General features: G+C 41.3%; 1 protein-coding gene across 4 annotated transcripts in view; it reads right to left on the reverse strand.

Annotated features, from left to right (window-relative positions):
- The window catches only part of caskin2b (CASK interacting protein 2b), a 72,459-nt gene that overhangs the window by 23,294 nt on the left and 26,871 nt on the right, over nt 1–22,294 (reverse strand). For all 4 annotated transcript variants that reach the window (XM_086154174.1, XM_086154178.1, XM_086154177.1 and 1 more), the window contains 5 exons: nt 17,900–17,951; nt 8,223–8,320; nt 7,997–8,142; nt 946–1,041; nt 660–790 (listed from right to left, as the gene is read on the reverse strand). In XM_086154174.1, the coding sequence (XP_086010300.1) occupies nt 660–790; nt 946–1,041; nt 7,997–8,142; nt 8,223–8,320; nt 17,900–17,951 (523 nt within the window). The remainder of the gene's footprint in view (nt 1–659; nt 791–945; nt 1,042–7,996; nt 8,143–8,222; nt 8,321–17,899; nt 17,952–22,294) is intronic.

Raw genomic sequence — 22,294 nt, forward strand, 5'->3', positions numbered from 1 at the left:
GAGTCTTGAATGGAGCCAGACAGCCAAAGCCTTACTAAGATGCAAAACACAGCGTCACCCTGAGAGGTCGTGAAGCCGGACAAAGAACATCCTGACTGACGGGTTCGACACACCTCCGAGTAGCAGAGTTTTTGCAGCGAGAGATAAAAACATTTGCCTGTGAGTCCCAAAAACCGCATGACGGACTCCACATTTGTTTATATCAGGGGTGGGCAAACTACGGCCCGCGGGCCACATCCGGCCCGCTGGTAGTTTTAATCCGGCCCGTCAAAGAATGAATGATTGAATGATCGGATCAATGCATTCCGGAGCTCAAACAGGAGATTATTTCATTTTTGGAGCTTTTTTGGGTAAATTTAGGGAAGATTTGGCTTTGAGATTTAGCCTTTACTGCGGACAAACTGAAACACATGTATGAGCTGCACGTGAAGCTACAAGGGAAATAACGGTTTGTGCATGAAACGCAAGCAAACGTCAGAGCCTTCAAAAACCAAGCCGGTTTTATTTTCAAAGCAAATGACGAGTCTGATATGTACTGTTAACAAATGCATTTTTTTTTTTTATATGTATCATATCTTGTGCTGACCCGGCCCGTCTGTTAAATTTTAAAAGTCAATGCGGCTGGTTTCTAAGTATTATTTTTTTTGCAGAATGCTCACTTTATGATATCCTTATGTCCGTTGCGAGCGGCGAGATGCAGCGGCGTGGTGAAGGCCGAGTCTGTCGGCTCCTTCCTCTCGCCCTCCAACAAGGCCACCACCATATTGCTGCTGAGCAGCAGCTGAGCCACCTGATGACGCAGCAGGAAGACCAGACCGGGATGATGACATGCGAGTGTTCCTCATGCACGTTGACACAGCATGAGTAACATGTCTAACACACACACACACACACACACACACACACACACACACACACACACACACACACACGGATGAGACCGACCGTGACACGTCCAAACTCGCATGCTAGGTCGAGCGGCGTCTTCTTGGCCTTGTTGACCAGACAGGGGTTGGACTGATGCTGCAGCAGCATCTCCGACTGCAACACACACACACACACACACACACGTTTTTAAACCACCTCAAACAACAAAAAGGAAGTATAAAAACAGAAAGAAAGAAAAAAAGTTGTTTTTTAGGGGGGGGTTTAAGATAAGATAAGATAAGATAAGATAAGATAAGATAAGATAAGATAAGAACAACTTTATTAATCCTGAAGGAAATTGTAAAATGTAACTCAGGCTGACACACTTTTACCCGCTGACGTCCCAGATTGGTTCCAAAAAAACACAAAACCAAAAAAGTGGATAAAAGATCCATTAAATGGGAATGTTTTCATGCAATAAGTTACTTGTGGGTTCTGATGCACATTTAAGATAAGATAAGAACAACTTTATTAATCCCGAAGGAAATTGTTGTGCCAGAGTTACAGAAAATATAACAGTAATAAATAATAAAAAGAAAAAGGTAGAATTAGAAATAAAAATAAACTATAAACTATAAAGTGTCTCAGTGAAACTATAAAGTGTCTTAGTAAACAAGTGATAAAACTATAAGTGTCTTAGTAACAAGTGAGGTAAGGAGTGCACAATAGTATGATAAAAGGAAAGGAAAAATTGCAGTGTAGTGTTTAAGTCTGTTGCGTGTCCATCTCACATTTGAGGTGTTATTGTGTTATTTTCTTGTTCATAGTCAGGTACGTCCAGGCTTTGCTTCACATTACACACACAATTTTTGCAGCAGCATCATAACACGTTAACGCAGAGCAGAATTGGGGTCTGGACCCGCCGAGGATAATTGCCCCCCGAGGCCTTCACATTGTCAAATATCTGGGGATGTCTTGATTCTGTGTTGGTGTTGCATCAGAGGATCCAGATGGCAATAATGAGGAGGATTATATGATATTTCTTAACATGAAGGGGGTTATTTTTCTACCCTGATCACGATTGACCCTGTTTGTTGATTGACATCACAGAAGAACAGATGGGGGCTGAATCAGCAGGGGATGTTTTGAATCTTTTTTTTTTTTGGGTCGGATTAAGTTGAGAACGATTCCATTGTTGACTCCCTTCCGTTAAAAACCGGCATGCCTTTAAATAATAGACACCGGTGCGTAATCAAATTGAAATTTCTCTTTTTATCCTGAATAAAGCCTCCTCAAAACCTGTTTTCTGGGACATTCTTCCTAAATTTATCTCTTGATACGATGCAATCTTCTTCAAAGTGTTTCTCAGAGAGCGGTAGGTTTACTCTTAAAGTATCTACTAAGTATCTACTAAGACACTTTATAGTTTCACTGAGACACTTTATAGTTTATAGTTTATTTTCATTTCTAATTCTGCCTTTTTCTTTTTATTATTTATTACTGTTATATTTTCTGTAACTCCGGCACAACAATTTCCTTCGGGATTGATAAAGTTGTTCTTATCTTATCTTATCTTCTTATCTTGAGATAACCAGGTTAGCACATGAAGCATCGCACACCAGGCTCATTTAAATACCGATAGTCTTTTATATACTGCATTGTTTCATTCATTCATTGTCGATTCCGCAAATCCTGGACTCGCGGTCCGGGGGTTCATCCAGGAATGGTCGCCGGTCGACCACAGGACCTCTTACAGAGGCACAAAACAATCCTCCTTCTTATTTTCCTCACATATTCTGCATGTTTCTGGACAGCGGGAGGAAAACCCACGAAAACAAACTCCGCACAGCGAGGCTACAATCGAACCAGGGACCTGCTCATTTGTCCATTCTTATCCCTGATCTTGTTGCCGTTGTTGTTGTTCTCCCTGCTTTCTATTTATTCATGGATGTCTTCTAACTGTCTCTCTATTTATATTTATATTCATATTTAATTTTAACTGCTACACTGCTGTGACAAAGGAATTTCCCCTTTGGGGATCAATAAAATGTATCTTATCTTACCTCCTTGCTTTGAGGCAGAGGCGCTAACCGCTGTGCTGCACATACTGCATTTAATTAAATCTAAAAATACCATAAGTTATAAGAAGTAGCAACTTATTTTTCTGACAAATCTGTATTTGGGGCCGGCTTGGCGCAGGAGGTAGGGCAATCATCCCTTCCTGGTTTAATTCCCGGTTCCTCCTAGTGTGTCAAAGTGTTGCTGAGCAACACACTGAACCAGGGTTCATCCATCATGGGTTAATTGAACAAATTTCCCCACAGGTATTAATAAAGATTAAATTAATTCATATGAATCTGATTAATTTCAATTAATTATTCATCAAAATTAATGGATTTAACCAATTAATTAAATGAATTCATTAAATGAATTAATTGAAATTAAATTAATTAATTACAATTAAATTAATTAATTGAAATTAAATCCATTTATCAAAATTAATTAACTGAAATTTAATTAATTAATTGAAATTAAATTAATTGAAATTAAATTAATTGAAATCAAATTAAATGAAATTGACTTAATTAATTGAAATTACATTAATTGAAATTAAATTAATTAATTGAAATTGATATAATCCATTGAATTGATCCATTGAATTGATCCATTGAAATGAAGCGGTGGCATGGTGGCGCAGTGGTTGGCCCTTGAGGAGCATCGCGGCAGCCGGGAAAGGCTCCAGCATTCCCATGACCCTGAGAGCAGGATAAGTGGTGAATAATGAATGAATGAAAGGGGTTAATAGTAAAAGATTTGGAGCAGGATTTACGGACAAGCCACCTCGTAGTATCGATAATGATGTAACTCGTGTTTATTACATTATTACAGCTTATTACAGCAGACGCTTTTATCAAAAATCGCAATTCAATAATCGAAGAACAAGAACAAGAAGAAGAGGAGGAATGGGTGTTTGGAAGCAGAGAGAGAGGAGGAAAGGAAAGAGTCTGGGACTGAGAGGAGGGACTTTGAATGTTGGGACTATGACAGGAAAAGGTAGAGTTGGTGGACATGATGCAGAGAAGGAAGGTGGATATACTGTGTGTCCAGGAGACCAGGTGGAAAGGTAGTAAGGCTAGAAGCTTAGGAGCAGCTTTAAGTTGTACTATTATGGTACTGACAAGAAGAGAAATGGAGTAGGAGTTATCTTGAAGGAGGAGTTTGTTAGGAACGTCCTAGAGGTGAAAAGAATGTCAGATAGACTTATGAGTCTGAAACTGGAAATCGAAGGTGTGATGCTCAATGTTGTTAGCGGCTATGCCCCGCAGGTGGGAGGTGAATCTGAAGAGAAGGAGAAGTTCTGGAATGAGTTAGATGAAGTGATGCAGAATATTCCCAGAAATGAGAGAGTGATCATTGGTGCAGACTTCAATGGACATGTTGGTGAAGGCAATAGAGGGGATGAAGAAGTGATGGGCAGATTTGGTATCCAGGATAGGAATGCAGAGGGACAGATGGTGGTAGATTTTGCAAAAAGGATGGAAATGGCTGTAGTGAACACCTTTTTCCAGAAAAAACAGGAACACAGGGTAACTTATAAGAGCGGAGGTAGGAGCACGCAGGTAGACTACATCTTGTATAGACGAGGTAACCTGAAAGAGATCAGTGACTGCAAAGTAGTTGTAGGTGAGAGCGTAGCCAGACAGCATAGGATGGTGGTTTGTAGGATGACTCTGGTGACAAGGAAGATGAAGAGGACAAAGGCAGAGCAGAGGACAAAATGGTGGAAGCTGAAAAGGGAGGAGTGTTGCATGGTTTTCAGGGAGGAGTTGAGAAAGGGTCTGGGTGGTCAGGGTGAGCTTCCAGATGATTGGACAACAACAGCTAGTGTTATCAGGGAGACAGGTAGAAGAGTACTTGGTGTGTCATCTGGAAGGAAAGTAGATAAGGAGACTTGGTGGTGGAATGAGGAAGTGCAGGAGTGTATACAGAGAAAGCGGTTAGCAAAGAAGAAGTGGGATACTGAGAGGACTGAAGAGAACAGACTGGAGTTCAGGGAGGTGCGGCGAAAGGTAAAGATAGAGGTAGCAAAGGCAAAACAAAGGGCTTATGATGACTTGTATGCTCGGTTGGAGGGTGAGAATGATCTATACAGGTTGGCGAAACAGAGAGATAAAGATGGAAAGGATGTACAACAGGTCCGGGTGATAAAGGACAGAGAGGGGAATGTATTGACAGATGCTAGAAGAGTGATGGGAAGATGGAAAGAGTACTTTGAAGAGCTGATGAATGTGGAAAATGAAAGAGAGGCAAGGGTAGAAGAGGTGATTATTGTAGACCACAAAGTAGCAAAAATTAGTAAAAGTGAAGTGAGGAAGGCATTGAAGAGGATGAAGAGTGTAAAAGCAGTTGGTCCTGATGATATACCTGTGGAGGTGTGGAAGTGTCTAGGAGAGGCAGCGGTAGATTTTCTGACTAGATTATTCAACAGGATCTTAGAGAGTGAGAAGATGCCTGAAGAATGGAGACAAAGTGTGATGGTGCCTATTTTTAAGAATAAAGGGGATGTGCAGAATTGTGGCAACTATAGAGGGATTAAGTTGATGAGCCATACAATGAAGTTATGGGAAAGAGTAGTGGAAACTAGACTGAGAGCAGAAGTCAGCATTTGTGAACAGCAGTATGGCTTCATGCCTAGGAAGAGTACTACAGATGCAGTATTTGGGTTGAGAATGCTAATAGAAAAGTACAGAGAAGGCCAGAGGGAGTTGCATTGCGTTTTTGTAGACCTAGAAAAAGCATATGACAGGGTGCCAAGAGAGGAGCTCTGGTATTGTATGAGGAAGTCTGGAGTGGCAGAGAAGTATGTTAGACTGGTGCAGGACATGTATGCTAGCTGTGAGACACTGGTACGGTGTGCTGTAGGGGTAACAGAGAAGTTCAAGGTGGAGGTGGGACTCCATCAGGGATCAGCTCTGAGCCCCTTCTTGTTTGCAATGGTGATGGATAGGCTGACAGATGAGGTTAGACAGGAATCCCCATGGACCATGATGTTTGCAGATGACATTGTGATCTGTAGTGAGAGCAGACAACAGGTAGAGCAAAATCTAGAGAGGTGGAGGTATGCTCTGGAAAGGAGAGGAATGAAAGTTAGTCGCAGCAAGACAGAATATATGTGTGTGAATGAGAGGAACTCGGGTGGAGCGGTGAGGCTACAGGGAGTGGAGATCAAGAAGCTGGAGGATTTCAGGTACTTAGGGTCAACAGTCCAGAGCAACGGAGAGTGCGGAAAAGAGGTGAAGAGACGGGTCCAAGCAGGTTGGAATGGGTGGAGAAAAGTGTCAGGAGTACTATGTGATAGAAGACTATCGGCCAGAATAAAAGGAAAGGTGTACAAGAGAGTGGTGAGACCAGCGATGATGTTTGGACTAGAAACTGTTCCAATGACCAAAAGACAGCAGGCAGAACTAGAGGTTGCAGAGATGAAGATGTTGAGGTTCTCTTCGGGAGTGACCAGGATGGAGAGGATCAGGAATGAGTCTATCAGAGGGACGGCACATGTTCGATGTTTTGGAGAGAAGGTCAGAGAAGCCAGACTGAGATGGTTCGGTCATGTACAGAGAAGAGATAGTGAATATATTGGTAGACGGATGCTGGAAATGGAGCTGCCAGGCAATAGGTCTCGAGGAAGACCAAAGAGAAGATTTATTAACGTAGTGAGAGAGGATATGAAGGTAGTTGGAGTGAGAGAGGAAGATACAGAGAATAGGGTTAGATGGAGAAAGTTGACTCGCTGTGGCGACACCTGACGGGAAAAGCCGAAAGAAGAAGAAGAAGAAGCAATTCAATAATCGAAGATCCAAAGTACCAGTAGACGTTATTCAGAAGTCACCACTCTACCAAATAGCCATCTCAAAACCATATATATACATACATTAATTTCTTCCTTTTTTTTGTTTTTTGGGGTGGGGGGGCTCGGTGCGATTAGTGGGGTAGTGCTTGGTGACGAGGTAATACCGAACTTATACCAAACTTATGCCAAACACAATCTGACAGCGGAACGTGTGGATCTTTATCGAGGACAGGATGAGTGGATCGGACATCTTGCGCTGGGAACGCAAAGTGCAGGGGTTTTAAATGAAAGGATGTTTAGGCTACCGTGTTGAAGTGTGCTCAGGACAGGATACAGTGATCCCTCGCTATAACACGGTTTACTTTTCACGGATTTGCATCGTGCATTGTGTTCTGCATTCTGATTGGCTAAAAAGTCACTCCGCTTCTTTACCTGTGCGTCAGTAATGTTGCAGTTTAATATGTACACGTACGTAAAACAGCTTGCCAAATTTACATTACATTGCAAATTCTCTCGTAATTACCAGTTTCTCTAAAACCCATAATGTTGACAAAACGCTCTGGACCGACAAAAGCGCCTGCGGCAGGAAGATGCTATCTATCGCAGATACAGCTAAACTTCTGGACATGCTAAGGGAAGCTAAAAGCTATGCGGCTGTAGGTCGGCATTACGGAATGAATGAATCTTCCGTTCGTTCCATAAAGAAGGAAGAAAAAAACATAAGGACGACAGCAGGGATAAGTTTTAATAAGGATGCAAAAAGGGTTGCAACTGTCCACAATTTTTATCATTTTAATTTTCTCCCGTTTAATCCAATGACTCGGGTCGCGGTGGGCGGAGCTAATCTCCGCCATTTGAAGCCTTCTGTTCACGTTGACGATTAAAACTATTATTTGACAGTACAGAAGTTATTTGTTGTAAAAAAACGTTTCTAAAGTACAGTACTTTTATTTGTGAAACAAATGATTGAGCCTGTAAAATGGTTTGTTCTTTCTTTTCAATGTATAATAGAGTATTTAATTGTATAATAATTGTAAAAAAATAGAAAATAAAGGTTTCTACATCACGGATGTTGCCTATCACGGATTCTTTTTGGAAGGTAACCCCCGCGAAAAACAAGCGTCAACTGTATATCAACTTGTCGCCTCACACTGTCCAAACTAAGGAAAGGACATGCGGACTTGCTACTTCCTTCCAGTTCCAGCAATGATGACGGAAAGTCCGAACACGAGGCCTTTCCGCCACGAACGGGAAGGTGTGCTTGTTGCGTGCACTCACCACCTCGTAGTGTCCGTACTGGGCGGCGAGGTGCAGCGGGATGTGTCCGTCCAGGGAAACGCCGTTCACAGAGGCTCCCGAGCGCAGCAACATAAGGACCGACTCCGCTTTTCCCTGCCAGGCGGCGTAATGCAGAGGACGCATTCCTGCACGTGCAGCAGACGCACACACACGTATTAACTCGTCAAAACCCTTCAAATTTCGACGCCGATGAAAAAAGTCTTACCGTTGCTATCCTTGATGTCCACAGTGGCCTGGGCCTCCAGCAGGGCTGCCAGAAGCTCAGCCGTTCCCGTCAGAGCGGCATGATGGAGCGCGGAAAACCTGAGACGCCGATGCCAAAGGTCACGGGAGCAGACGGAGAGGAATTGAAAGAGAGAAAAAAAAAAAAAAGAGAGAGAGGGGTCATGTTTTTGAAAACAAGTCAGATTGAGATTATATAACTACGGGTTTCCTGGATTTAACTGCGGTCACCGGCGGGTTCGAAGAAACGGCAGAACAAAACAAATCATTGCAAAGATAAATAAATGGACTGGTGAGCAATCGCATCCAAAACGCTGTTGATTTATAAATGAGGTGAAAAAAATGGCTTGTAAATTAATCTGTGAATTGTAATTCCTTGTTTATTTATACTGAGGCTATCAGACTTTTTAATTCCTCTTCCTTCAGCCGAAGGGACTATTCATATCTTTGTATTTACGACCTTAAAACACTTTGTAGCCTTGACTTTGACACTTTATAGTTTTATTTGTATTTCTTATTCTCCCTTCTTTTTTTTTTTTTTTTTTTTACTGTTTATACAATTTCCTACTATTATTTATTATTATGTTTTACTTGAAACTCTGGCACAACAATTTCCTTCGGGATAAATAAAGTTGTTCTTATTTTTATTCTTATTCTTATCTACATTCATCAATTTCTTATATTAAAAAAAAAAAATTACTTTGCCAATGTAATATTCTGGTTTATTTTGTCAAATTCTATTCAATCATTTTTAATTTCACTTTGCTCAAACTCATCAATATTCCTCCAAAATCTATCAAATGATGTCATTCCATGATACCATTCTTTTTGCGTTGCTTTTTCAGACCGTTATCTAACAAAATAAGGAAAATGCATCCGTACAAAAGTCAATTCCAGTCAATCTGCACATCAGACCGGGTTTGAAATGTATTTCAAAATGCCGGCCGTCTCGGGCCGCGGGTCGACGTCTGACTCACTTTAACTTCCATCAGACCGAACAAGTCTGGACACGGCTGGTACCAGATAGCTCGCTGACACACACACACATGCGCGCACGTGTATGTGCACATACACACACACAGGCAACAAAACTGCAGATTCCCCCCAGTCTGCGGTCAGAAAGTCACTTTGTCCATGTGGCTTCTTTCATGCATGTTAGAGGCAGATAATTGGAAAAAAAAAAAAAAAAAGGCACAAAGGCAGGCAAGATACTGAAAATCAAAACTAAAAATGAAAAACAAAATTAGTTTATGGGATAATGAATAGTGGATCATTTTAACCTTCAAAACCCTGAGTTGTTTTTTTTTTTTTTGGCTGCACGGAGAGAGAATTTTATATCGCAATTTCTTAACAGAAGGAATTATTTTATAGGATAATAAATGGAGTTTATAAGATAAGATAAGAACAACTTTATTTATCCCGAAGGAAATTGTTGTGCCAGAGTTTCAAGCAAAAACATAACAATAATAGATAATAGTAGGAAGGAGGGAGAATAAGAAATACAATAAAATATAAATTGTCAAGGTTAAGGCTATCAAGTGTTTTACGGTCTTAAGTACAAAGATTTGAAGATTCCCTGCGGCTGAAGGAAGAGGAAATAAAAAGTCTGATATATATCAATATCAGTATTGATAAATGCACATAGAAATTGTCAATATTAAGTCGGGCTACCAGATCAGGATGGATTGGGGTCAATATATTCTATAAAACCATTTAAAAACAATTCAAAATGCATGCATTTTTAAGATATAAACAGGTGAGTTCAATACACGGTCTTACAAAGGAGAAACGGTCAGGCCGAAGACTAAACCCGCTACTATAAATATTGTCAAATAAAAAACAAAAATGCCTCAAACCAAACACGTTCAGGGATTCTTTTTGCAGACTATTCACGTTCTTCGGGGACCCGAGCGGTAAAAGGCATCAGAGACACGAGACTCCCAGACGGCCGCGGAGGGAGAGTGACGCTCCGGGGCGGCCGGGAGATAAAGCAGCCGTCGGGAAGAACAAATGATCCCGAGCGCCGCTTCTCTCCCGCTGTTACGTAACGTCAGCGGGGACGGAAGGAGCGGCGCCGAGGGCTGCCATGCTAATGGAGCTACGGAGGGGAAGGTTGATGAAAAAGTCGCAAAAAAGCTACGACAAAGGTCGGGAGGAGCGACGTCATCGGGCTGAGAGAATCGGGGGAAGGGACGGACGGCGGTTAGCTGACGTTCAAGTTGGATTCTGTGAAATATACACTTTTCATTACATTACGTTACATTTGGCAGACGCTTTTATCCAAAGCGACTTACAATAGAGGACATAAGGACTGCAAATACACCTGCAAATACACAATGCACAGGAAATATACAGAACAGTAAGCTGGGGTTAGTGAGTTTTTTTTTGACAAAGACATACACAAACGTACACACACACACACTGCATAGCCTAACTTGCTGCCTAACCTGATCTGGGGCATCAGCGCAGTAAAAAGTCCTGAAAGAGAGATGTTTTTACCTGTTTCTTGAAGGTTGAGAGAGATGATGCCCCAGATCAGGTTGGCAGCAAGTTAGGCTATGCAGTGTGTGTGTGTGTGTACGTTTGTGTGTCTCTGTCCAAAAGAAAAAAAAAAAAAAAACCCTCACTAACCCCAGCTTACTGCTCTGTATATTTCCTGTGCATCGTGTATTTGCAAGTGTATTTGCGGTCCTTATGTCCTCTATTGTAAGTCGCTTTGGATAAAAGCGTCTGCCAAATGTAATGTAATGTAATGTAAAAAATGCAATGTAATGATGCTAGTCTTGTTGCTTCCGGAAGTTTGTTCCACCACTGAGGTACCGTATTTTCCAGACTATAAGTCGCGTTTTTTTTCATAGTTTGGTGGGGGGTGCGACTTATACTCTGGAGCAACGAGACCAGCATCATCTCTCTCAACCTTCAAGAAACAGGTGAAAACTTTTCTCTTTCAGGACTTTTTACTGTGAGCTGCCCCAGATCACGTTAGGCAGCAAGTTAGGCTATGCAGTGTGTGTGTGTACGTTTGTGTACGTCTTTGTCAAAAAAAAAAAAAAAAAAAAAAAACTAACCCCAGTTTACTGTTCTGTATATTTCCTGTGCATCTTGTATTTACAAGTGTTATTTGCAGTGCTTATGTCCTCTATTGTAAGTCGCTTTGGATAAAAGCGTCTGCCAAATGTAATGTAATGTAATGTAATGTGTGTGTTCTGGTCCGGATCGGGACACACAGAAATCGAAGCATCTTTCGCGCTCCAAGACGCATTGTGTTTTTCCCGTGGCTGCTTTTAGTTTCCGAACCCTCAAAAACCGGGCGCTGAGGTCTTTCCTGCGCCATCGGTTTGAATTCTAGCGTCGAAACGACCTCCGCTTTTGACCCCTTACATCACCGCCAATGCTGATTTTTCTGGGGTATCCAAGGGAGACGGCGATGATGTCACTCCCGGTGACAAACACGCAACCCTGCGGCGGCGTTCGGATCGTTCGACCGTCTTCTCGACAAATTTCCGGATCATTTCTGAAGTCTAGACAGGAGCAAAACACCCGATGACGTTCAGGCGGGTTTGAAAACAATTACTTCTTGTTATATAAATCATGTTTGGAGTCTTACGATGACTTATTATTAGTCACGGGCGGGATTACGATTGCGGATTCGGCCGGAAGTTGTTTTTTTTTTTTTTTTTTTTTTTAAATGGTTACGAAGGTGTTTTTTTTTTTAAGAATAAGCACCCGTTTCTACCGGCGGATTTCGATGTGGTCAGGCCGGCGGCGACGGAGGAGTTCCAGACACACGGTGTGTTTTCTCCTCCTTTTTTTCTCCGGCTGGAGTTTAACAGAAGTATTTGACGAAGCGGCGCGTTGTGTCAGGACCTGAAGAACCTGGAGGAGGAGGAGGAGCGGCACCGCCGGTCGTGTTTAATCAAATAGAAAGGCATGTTCCAGGCTGTTCGTTGCCCAAACAATGGCCGACGTGCTTTTCTCTCCAGGTGCGTCTCCAGACCTGCCGTCGGACGATCGGAGGGAAGAAGCTTCCCGTTCAGACACGCTCAGTCACACGATCCGGACTCGTTAATATGAACCTTTTTAAAAAAAATGCAACCTCAATGACTCGGAAAGTATCTCTCTGGCTTGAGGTCTATATACACTGCTCAAAAAAATAAAGGGAACACTTAAAAAACACATCCTAGATCTAAATGAATGAAATATTCTTATGAAATACTTTGCTCTTTACACAGTTGAATGTGCTGACGACAAAATCACACCAAAATGATCGATGGAAATCAATTGTATCAACCCATGGAGGTCTGGATTAGGAATCACACTCCAAATTAAAGTGTAAAAACAAACTCCAGGCTGATCCAACTTTGATGTAATGTCCTTAAAACAAGTCAAAATGAATCTGTGTTGCTTCCTGAGTGGACACTATGATTTCACACAAGTGGGATTGACTTGGAGTTACATTGTGTTGTTCAAGTGTTCCCTTTATTTTTTGGAGCAGTATATTTTGTTTTTTTTTTCCAATTTTTTGGGGGGTTATATCTTGCATTTTTTTTTCCGTTGACTGACGTTTTGCAGAACAAATTTTCGTTGATAGTTTGACATGATTTCTGCCTAATTCTGAAATAATTTATGCTGATAGATTCTACTTTTGTGGAGGTCGTGTGAGTCATTTTGTATTTTCCATCAGGTTTTAATGCGTCTGTTTCTTTTCAGACGATGTCTTACGGCTCTATCATTTCTTTCATTTCTTATCCTGCACTAAAGGCTCTCTAAGGGCTGGACGTCCGATTCTCCGACGAACCCGCTGCTTGTTTTTTGGACGGCGGCCGGAAACCGGAGAAGATACCACAGACACCAGGAGACACCATCATCACGCCGCCGGCTTAGACGATGAATTAATGAATTTCCGAGGAAATTATGATTGAAAACCAGCGAAAACACCTGTTTTAAACCTGTTAAAACCCGAGAGTCAATGAAAATGACGTCGGTTGTTAAACCCACTGCCCTTAAAACAAGAGGTCCGCGGCTTCTTCTCTCAGAGGACCTTCTTTTTACCGAACAGAAACAAACACGGCGGGTATAAAAGGAGGATTGTGAGGCAAATAAGTTTTTGGCTTCTCCGCCGGCCCGTTGGCTCGCAGCTTGGATGCGTTTCCTCGGAGACCAGAGCTGGAATGGCTGCGTATAAATGGAGGAGTCGACGCCGGGCATCATCGGGAGGAAGAAGAAGAAGAGGTGGAAACAGGATGAGCGACGGGAGGATTCTCCATCAAACGTTCGGGTCTCCTGACGGGTCCTTTGAACGGAGCTCAGGAGTGACAGTCCGGCTCCGGACGTCGATTTCTGAGTTCACGTTTAGCATTTTTGAAGTTGCTCAAAGTTTCGTCTGGAAAAAGTCAAAGAGCCTTCGTCTACTCTCCTTTCCGGAGCCTTGACTGTCAGCAGTTTTTGGGGAGAAACTATATTCTCCCCAAATAAAAGTCCTCGGACTGTCTTACGAAACCAGGCCGACAGACGTTTTTCTCAAGTTCTGCTCATAAAATCTTCTGTCACTTGAGCTCCGCGCGGGTTTCATTTATTCAATTATGAATGAACGGATGAATAAAAACGGAGTCTCTATTATCCGCTCGTCTACGAGGCGAATTTCATCGCCCGATTCTTTGAAGTCCGGTTTTTGTGAACCCACGTGCACGGCGCCGCTGCCCACTGGTGGCCGACGCGACATCCTCCGACATCACAGAAAGCCTCGGCGTGGTTTGATGTGTCGCTGCCTTTAGAAGCGGCGACTGAGGATCTTGCCAACTTATCAATGGTGCTAATGAATAAAAAAAATGTCCTCTGCATGAGATCTACAGTCCCTGAAGAGACCATTAGCGCACACACACACACACACACTCACACACACTCTTCACTGGGGTATCAGCGCTGCAATCTAAAGCCCCACCAATCATCCGCTGTGATAAAACCACAGCCAGAAATAATACTTATTGCACTAAATATACGAATAACTGCATGACTATTTTGAGAAAAGTATGTTTGCGTGTTGCCGTGGGAACTGGATTACTTCTCTTTCTAATGATTTCTTGAATTTTTTTAGTTATTTCATGAGTGGAGATTGTGAGCGTTTTCTTAAAATGGGCCACAGTTTGAATAAATCCACCATTTGGTAAAACATTGATGATTAAAAATTGACAAGTGATCGAACAATATGTGGTTAACGCTGATGACTTGACAACAAATGTTCACAGATTAGCAAGGATTATAGAAATATGTAGAAATACCTTCATGAATAATTTTTGCACAAAAAAGGAAGTAAGAACTAACCTTGGAATTTATATCAGTGTGTTTCTTAAAATGTATATGATCTGCTTTTTTTTTTTTAATTTCTCAGAAAGATATCAAGTACAATCTGGTGAAAATGTAATAAAATGTGAGTGTTGAAAAATGAAGCTTTTAAAAAAATCCCCAAAAGAAGGGTCAAGATAAAATCAAAACAGTTTTAAGAAAAATGAGGCAGAAATCCTGGGTATATTTATGCTTTTTCACAAATGTTGTGCTTTTCCAAACTTTCATTAAATCAATTTTTTTTTTCAGCTAAGTAACTGTATGAAAATCTTTGTTATTATTTTAAATTACTATCAGAAAATAGATGAAAAAAAAATCAAATTATTTTAATAAATAAATAAATAAATAGATAAATAAATAATTTAAAAAAAAAAAAATAATAATAATAATAAAAAAAGTGCTTGATGCGGTATTCAGAGTTCTCTGGAGCTCTTATTCCATTTGATCAATTCAAATTGATCCAAAAAATCTATTCAAATGAGAGTCGGAGGCTTAACTTACCCGAGAAAGGCGGAACTCAAATAGTTATTAAAGAGGAGTTGACCGTGTTTTCCCTCGAAATACAGCGACAATAAAATCTGCGTCGAGCGCGAGGATCGGGCGACAAAACAGACACTTGCTGATTCCGGAGGCGAATATATTCTCCGTCGGTCTTTTAGCTTTAAAAGCGTGATTTTCCCGGTCGAGCTTAAACATCTATCAGCCGCTTGTCTCGGGCTGTCAGGCTCGCATTAAGTCACTCCAGCTCTTTATAAACACTCTTATCTAATTGTCCTCGGTCCGCTCGCTTCGGCCCCTGACCTCTGACCTCTGACCTCTGACCTCTGCGTGCCCTCCTCCACCTCCTCAGCCCAACAAAGGAGGCAAAAGTTGTCTGTGTCTCCGAAACGAAGCGGCGTCCTTCAAGACCGCCAGGACCAGCTCAGGTTTGCGTATACAGTGATCCCTCGCTATAACGCGGTTTACTTTTCACGGTTTCGCTACTTCACGGATTTGCATCGTGCATTGAGTTCTGCATTCTGATTGGCTAAAAAGTCACTCCGCTTCTTCTCTACCTGCGCGTCAATAACGTTGCAGTTTAATATGTACACGTATGTAAAACAGCTTGCCAAATTTACATTACATTGCGAATTCTCTTGCAATTTTGAGTTTTTCTAAAAGTTGACAAAACGCTCTGGAGCGACAAAAGGGCCCAAAAGGCAGCGGAAGATGCTATCTATGGCAGATACAGCTAAACTTCTGGACATGCTAAGGGAAGCTAAAAGCTATGCGGCTGTAGGTCGGCATTACGGAGTGAATGAATCTTCCGTTCGTTCCATAAAGAAGGAAGAAAAAAACATAAGGACGACAGCAGCGATAAGTTTTAATAAGGATGCAAAAAGGGTTGCAACTGTCCGCGATTTTTTTCATAATCATTTTTAATTTTCTCCCGTTTAATCCAATTACTTGGGTCGCGGTGGGCGCTGCTAATCTCCGCAATTTGAAGCCTTCTGTTCACATTGATGATTAAAATTATTATTTGACATTTGTTGAAAAAAACGTTTCTAAAGTACAGTACTTTTATTTGTGAAACAAATGATTGAGCCTGTAAAATGGTTTGTTCTTTCTTTTCAATGTATAATAGAGTATTTAATTGTATCATAATTGTAAAAAAAAAAAAAAATGGTTTCTTCTTCACGGATTTTGCCTATCACGGGTTCTTTTTGGAACGTAAACCCCGCGAAAAACAAGGGTTTACTGTAAAATCGAATTTTGAGAGGCGGGAGAGAGCAAGACAACATCTGACCTTTGACCCTCGACTCCAGAACCGCCTTTTACGGGGAAAATAATGGAAGAAACCTTCGGAAGGGTGTCAGGAGGATCACTCACCCGGAGGGGTTCATCTTCTGAGGACAAGGAATGTCTGAAATTTCATCGGGTTTCCATCTCGCCCTTGTAAAGATATTTCAGAGAGCGATCCGTTGTTGACCGTGTGAAGCGTGCCGCTCCGCCGTTTTACTTTACGCACATTAAAAGGGGTGACATTTTAAAAATCACACCCTTTTCACCTCATTCAAGTCCTGCTCTAATGCCGGGGAATTTAAACTTTCACCTAAAATATGACAAAAATATCATTTTATTGGTACCATGGCAACATAAACCAAATAAAATACTTAAATAGAAGACGCGTTTCCGTCGTCACACGGTATATTTAGAAAGATGTCATTGTTTTTCCAGAACAAATGCTTGTCGCTTTCCATTGTTTACCAGTTGCGCTTTTCATTCGTGTTTATTTATGATGTTTGACTGGCACAAGAGAATACAATGCCTATTCTTTAGCGTGATATTCCGCATTATATTAAATTATTTTATATTGATTTAGATTTTTTTTTCTTTCAAAAAAAAAAAAAAAAAAAATGGAAATGAGCTTTTAAAAATACTATATCCGCTTGGAGATGTCCAGCTATGTAAACACAAAAAGCGCAATGGCCGAGTCCTATAATCACGATATTGTATTTTGAAAACACGACAATGTTTCGGCCAAGCATGCCGTCAACAAAATGACCACGAGGCGCCATCTTGCCCAAACTATGTGAACTAATGTGATGGAACTATACTGCTCCAAAAAATAAAGGGAACACTTGAACAACACAATGTAACTCCAAGTCAATCCCACTTGTGTGAAATCATAGTGTCCACTCAGGAAGCAACGCAGATTCATTTGGACTTGTTTTAAGGACATTACATCAAAGTTGGATCAGCCTGGAGTTTGTTTTTACACTTTAATTTGGAGTGTGATTCCTAATCCAGACCTCCATGGGTTGATACAATTGATTTCCATCGATCGTTTTTGCGTGATTTTGTCGTCAGCACATTCAACTGTGTAAAGAGCAAAGTATTTCAAAAGAATATTTCATTCATTTAGATCTAGGATGTGTTTTTTAAGTGTTCCCTTTATTTTTTGGAGCAGTGTAGTTATAGTCCAGATACCCAGCAGCTAATCTTAAGCAATCTATCGGTCTTAACTCAATTTTCAGCTATTAGGAAAAGCTTTCTACTGCAGGATGAAATCCTAAAGGACCCAGAAGTCTCGGGATTTTGGAGAAGCGGAAATAATCCGCTAAAGTGTACGAAGGAAGGAGGAAGACGGACGTAAATCTAAGCATCATTTCACACGCGGGAAAAAGTGGATGAATTGTTCTTTAACTGTATTCTGCTTTCTCGATGAATGAAGATTTCATTCTGGTAACTTCTCTGCAAGCTAATGGAGATCCGGACCAAAGACGACGGGGGTCGGAATATTTGAAAATTTGGAAAGCGAGCGGCGAAATCACTCACCCGTCTGAGTCCTGGTAGTTGACGTTGAGTCTCTTGGTGGAGCCCAGCAGCTCTGAAAGACACAAAAACGCGGTTTTAGCCTCATCCGGCTTTCAGGAACACGACGCTCAACATGTCTAGAGAAGTAAAACGCACCTGGATAATGCTAGTTTCAGAATTTGTTCATCATGCATGCATTTTGGACTCGGGAGGATGTGGGAATGAACCCGCCTAGTTTGGAGAACATGAACCTGCACGGTGAGGCTCTTTTCCACCCTTGTTAATTCTGTTAATTTGATCGGGTTATTTCATTTATTTCTAGCAAATGCTGTCATCTTATATCTTCTTTTTTTTTTTTACTGTTCATACAATTTCCTACTATCATTTATTATTGTTGTGTTTTACTTGAAACTCTGGCATAATAATTTCCTTCGGCATAAATAAAGTTATTCTTATTCTATTCTTATTCTTCCCCTAATGTTGAGCCATCAAGTAAATGATTTGATCAGTGGCAATTGCACACACCCCACACGCACAAACAAAACACACACACACACACACACACACACACACACGCCACCAAGTAAGTGGTAGGAATATATGGAAATTCCACATATATTAATCTAAGGGTCGACTCGAAGCTGGGGGTTAAAAGATTAATGAACCTTTCAGCGTTTGAAAGAATTAATAGTAATATTTGATTTATCATTTATTTACTTGTTTGATAAGAATTGAGTCGGTCAGCAGAGAATTAGTAAACATTTACACAGAACATAACCCCAGCAAAAATATCTTGATAAGAGGATCCAGATTGATAAAGGGAATTTACAGCTTAGCGAGAGTGAATTTAGAGATCCAGGCGACAGAGAAGGCGGAGAAGCTCTGTTTAATAATGTAGATAAATGGGACAGATGCTAAACGTTGCGTATTCAACGTCAACAATACAAATGCGCCTTTAAATAGGTCATAATCGAAGACTGAAGCGGTGACCTTAAGTTTCTCAGCCCGTTGGCGTCCCGGAGGCCATTAGCCTCTGACCCGGCTCACCTACCCGGGTCGGGGGACGCTCTCCCGCTGGAAGAATAAATCTTTGGTCTCAGACAAAGACCCGTTGCGATCCCGGCCCCCGATTCGGACGCCTCCTCAGCGGGTCCTTCGTGCCGACGGACCCCCGGACAGTCGGTTCTGTGTTCGCGGCGCGTCATTATAAAACCACGCTCACTGAATCTGCATTCGGTCACACAAGTGTAGGTCTGTGCGCACACACACACACACACACACACACACACACACTGACGGACGCACACTTACCGCTCATGATATTCCCCTGGTTTCTCTAACATAATCTAACTTTGATTGGCTGTGGTTTTAATCAAAGAACGGGGCAGTTATTTACTAACTCAGCATTGTTTGTTTAAAAAAAAAAAATCTTAAAATATTGTGGGAAAAAAAAAGTAGAAAATAAAAAATAACAATAAATCCATTCATTCATGGTTCATGGTCAAAGATGTTTTTTTTCTGATTTTTCTTCTGAAAATCGACCCAGACAGTATCTGTAATTCATTAAAAACGAGGCCCCGAAATACCCCCAAATTACTGGCGGTTGACATTGAGGTTTGCTGGTCTGCATTGGGGCGGTAAAATTTAAAGATTCAATACTGCATTCGGGTTTAGGGAATGTCGAAAAACAAACCAAATGGAAACAGAGAGATTTACTTTGCTTTCAGTCTCTTGATTTTGAACAAAATGTCAGAACTAGACACGGGTCTAGATTGCGGCGGGTGACTGTCAGGCTTCTCCGGGTCAGTTTGAGCTCCGGCGCGGCCGCGGCGTTGCGGTTTGAGTGACTTGTTTGGTATCTTGAGCTCTGAGAGGAAGCAGCTCTGGCTTCCTCTGCTCGCCGGGTCCAACTTTTCCTCCTTGTGCTGAATTATTCCTTCATTATGAAATCGAGGTCATTATCAAAGCAGCTTCAGGCCCCCGGAGGGAAAACCTCCCCACTTCAAACACTCTATTGTTTCGGGGGGGGGGGGCGGGCGGCTACCCGGCTGCGCTTACACTCCCGCGGTTACACTCCGTGTACTGGTGTGGGTTTGCTAGCCTGCAGGCACTTTCAATGTCTGGCGTCTGACCTTTGACCTCCAATAGTAAACACAGCGGCTACGCAGTTACTCTCCAGAGACAGGTCACGGGGAGATAATGACTGAGATGATCTGAGGTGTTAGTCCGGTATGAAGTTCCGACTCGCGGGCCGATTGCGGCCCTCAGAATAATATTTTGTGGCCCCTTGACTGAAATCAAATCTTTGTTAGTACCACACGCGTGTTTTCTCTCACATGCATCCGGGGGTTTTTATACAGTGGGTTTAAAAAAAAAAAGGTATCTTTGCATATCTTTGTATATTTTTTTTTTTTTTTTTTGATTCAAAATTTGAAAACAAAATGTTTTTCGGATGAAAAAACGTCTCGTGACGTTGTTAAAACGATCTTTTCTTTTCTTTTCTTTTTTTCAATAAAAAACACAAAAATGCTAGCAAAAAAAAAAAACAAAAAAAACAAAACGGGCAAAATTAAAATGATTTCATAACCAGAATAGCCACCATTAGCCTTTTAAGCATTATACCTCCTCTTATACACACACACACACAAACACACACACCTCTTCAACACGAATTTCAGGAGAAAGAGAGAAACCTTGTCTTGCCACTATGTAGATATATTCACAATAATAATCCTGGGGTGAAATGACATAACTTATACTGAAACTGACCTATCAATTCTATGATAAATTATGCATGCAAAAATCCAAGTGCAATGTTTTTTAAATCCATAACAGGGGTAAAATGCCAAAATAAAAAATATTATATTATGAAAAAAATAGCAGTAGCACAACATTGTGAATTTTGGAAATATAACTGCCTAGAAATCAATTTATAATATATATATATTTTAATGCAACTCTAGTCCCTTGTAATATTTCAATGATAAGTTTGTCAAAATTGTTATTTCAGTTGATTTCCATCAATTTATATAAAAGCAGTTGATGCTGCAGAATTTTTCTTTGGAAAACTGATAGCAGGATCATAAATTCTAACTATTTAATGATTTACATAAAAACAATTGTTTTGTTTGTTTTTATCACAGGATAGAAATTTAAAAAAAAAAGAAAATTTGAAATTTGGAGGCAATTTCCTTCAATTTTTTATTTCTTTTACACACCTGATTTTTTGGTTATTTTCTTTGTATTAATTTATCTGTCAGATAATTTCATTTCATTTCTATATATTATCTGGTTGAAGCTTTTTTGAACATTTCCAAGTAGTTTTTATTTAATAGCTTATGTTAGATACATATGCACATATATATATTTTTACAACTGATGTCATGCTTGATGCGTTCAGTCTTTAAGTTATAATATTGAGTTATTCCATTGACCTGGAACGTGACAAAGGGGTAAACAGACCACATGTTTGGGCTTCAGAGAGTTAAAGGCCAAACTGATATTAAACTCCAGCAGTTGACGCTAAATTTCATCTTCATCTGCTGCCCATTTGTTCAAAGTTATTTTTACTGCCGCTACTGGAGCGAGGCAGCGGGCCTGACTGCGCTCCAACACCAGCAGACGCTCGGCCTCTTTCGGAGTTGGAACTTTAACGTCCCGGGATCCGCGGCCACAAGAATGCAGGAGTTTCTGCAGGAGTCTGCAGATCTCAGAGGTCTGGTCGGGATCCTGGACCGGAGGCTCCTGCTGAAAGGGAATCTGATGAGAAAAAACTGCCGGCTAAAATTAGACGACCGCCGCGAGTATCAAAACTATGATTAGTCGTCTGCAGGCAACGCCTCGTGCGTCTTTTTGTTTCAGGCCCGGAGTCGTAAACAAAAGGGGGCGAGAAAGACTCTCTGGCCGGATGTCCGACTGAAAACGTCAAAAGACGAGCCTCGGATTCACACGCGCCTTCTACTGTCAGCGGCGATAAAAACATCTTTGTCGGCCAATTCGCGAAAAAACGGTCCGGCTGAATTTGGAGGTGCGTTTCACGGTCCGACGTACAGCACAAGGGTTAAAAAATGTCTGCGTCTGGCCGATAGAACTCGTCTGTCTGCTGCTTCTGACAATTTGGAACAAACAGGATGTAAAAACCACAAGTTTCTGCTGCATGAAATCAATCCGATTTCCATAAATCTCCATTAAATCCTCGTGTTTCCTACCGAGCGACCGGGGCGACTGAAGGCCCCTGGAAAGAGCTCCCGCAGTTTCCATGGGACGAACCTTGTTAAATGGTTTAATATTTGAATAAACAAATAAATACACAAGTCGTGAAGCGCGCGGGTCCGACGGTAAAGCGACGGACCGCCGGTGTGTGTCGGCTCGCTGCTGGCGTTTACATTTCCTGGCTGAATGAATTCCCTCCGACGC

The sequence above is a fragment of the Fistularia commersonii genome, chromosome 10 (genome assembly GCF_037954325.1).
Source record: "Fistularia commersonii isolate RoL2024-O1a breed Wild chromosome 10, RoL_Fcom_v1.0, whole genome shotgun sequence".
NCBI lineage: Eukaryota > Metazoa > Chordata > Actinopteri > Syngnathiformes > Fistulariidae > Fistularia > Fistularia commersonii.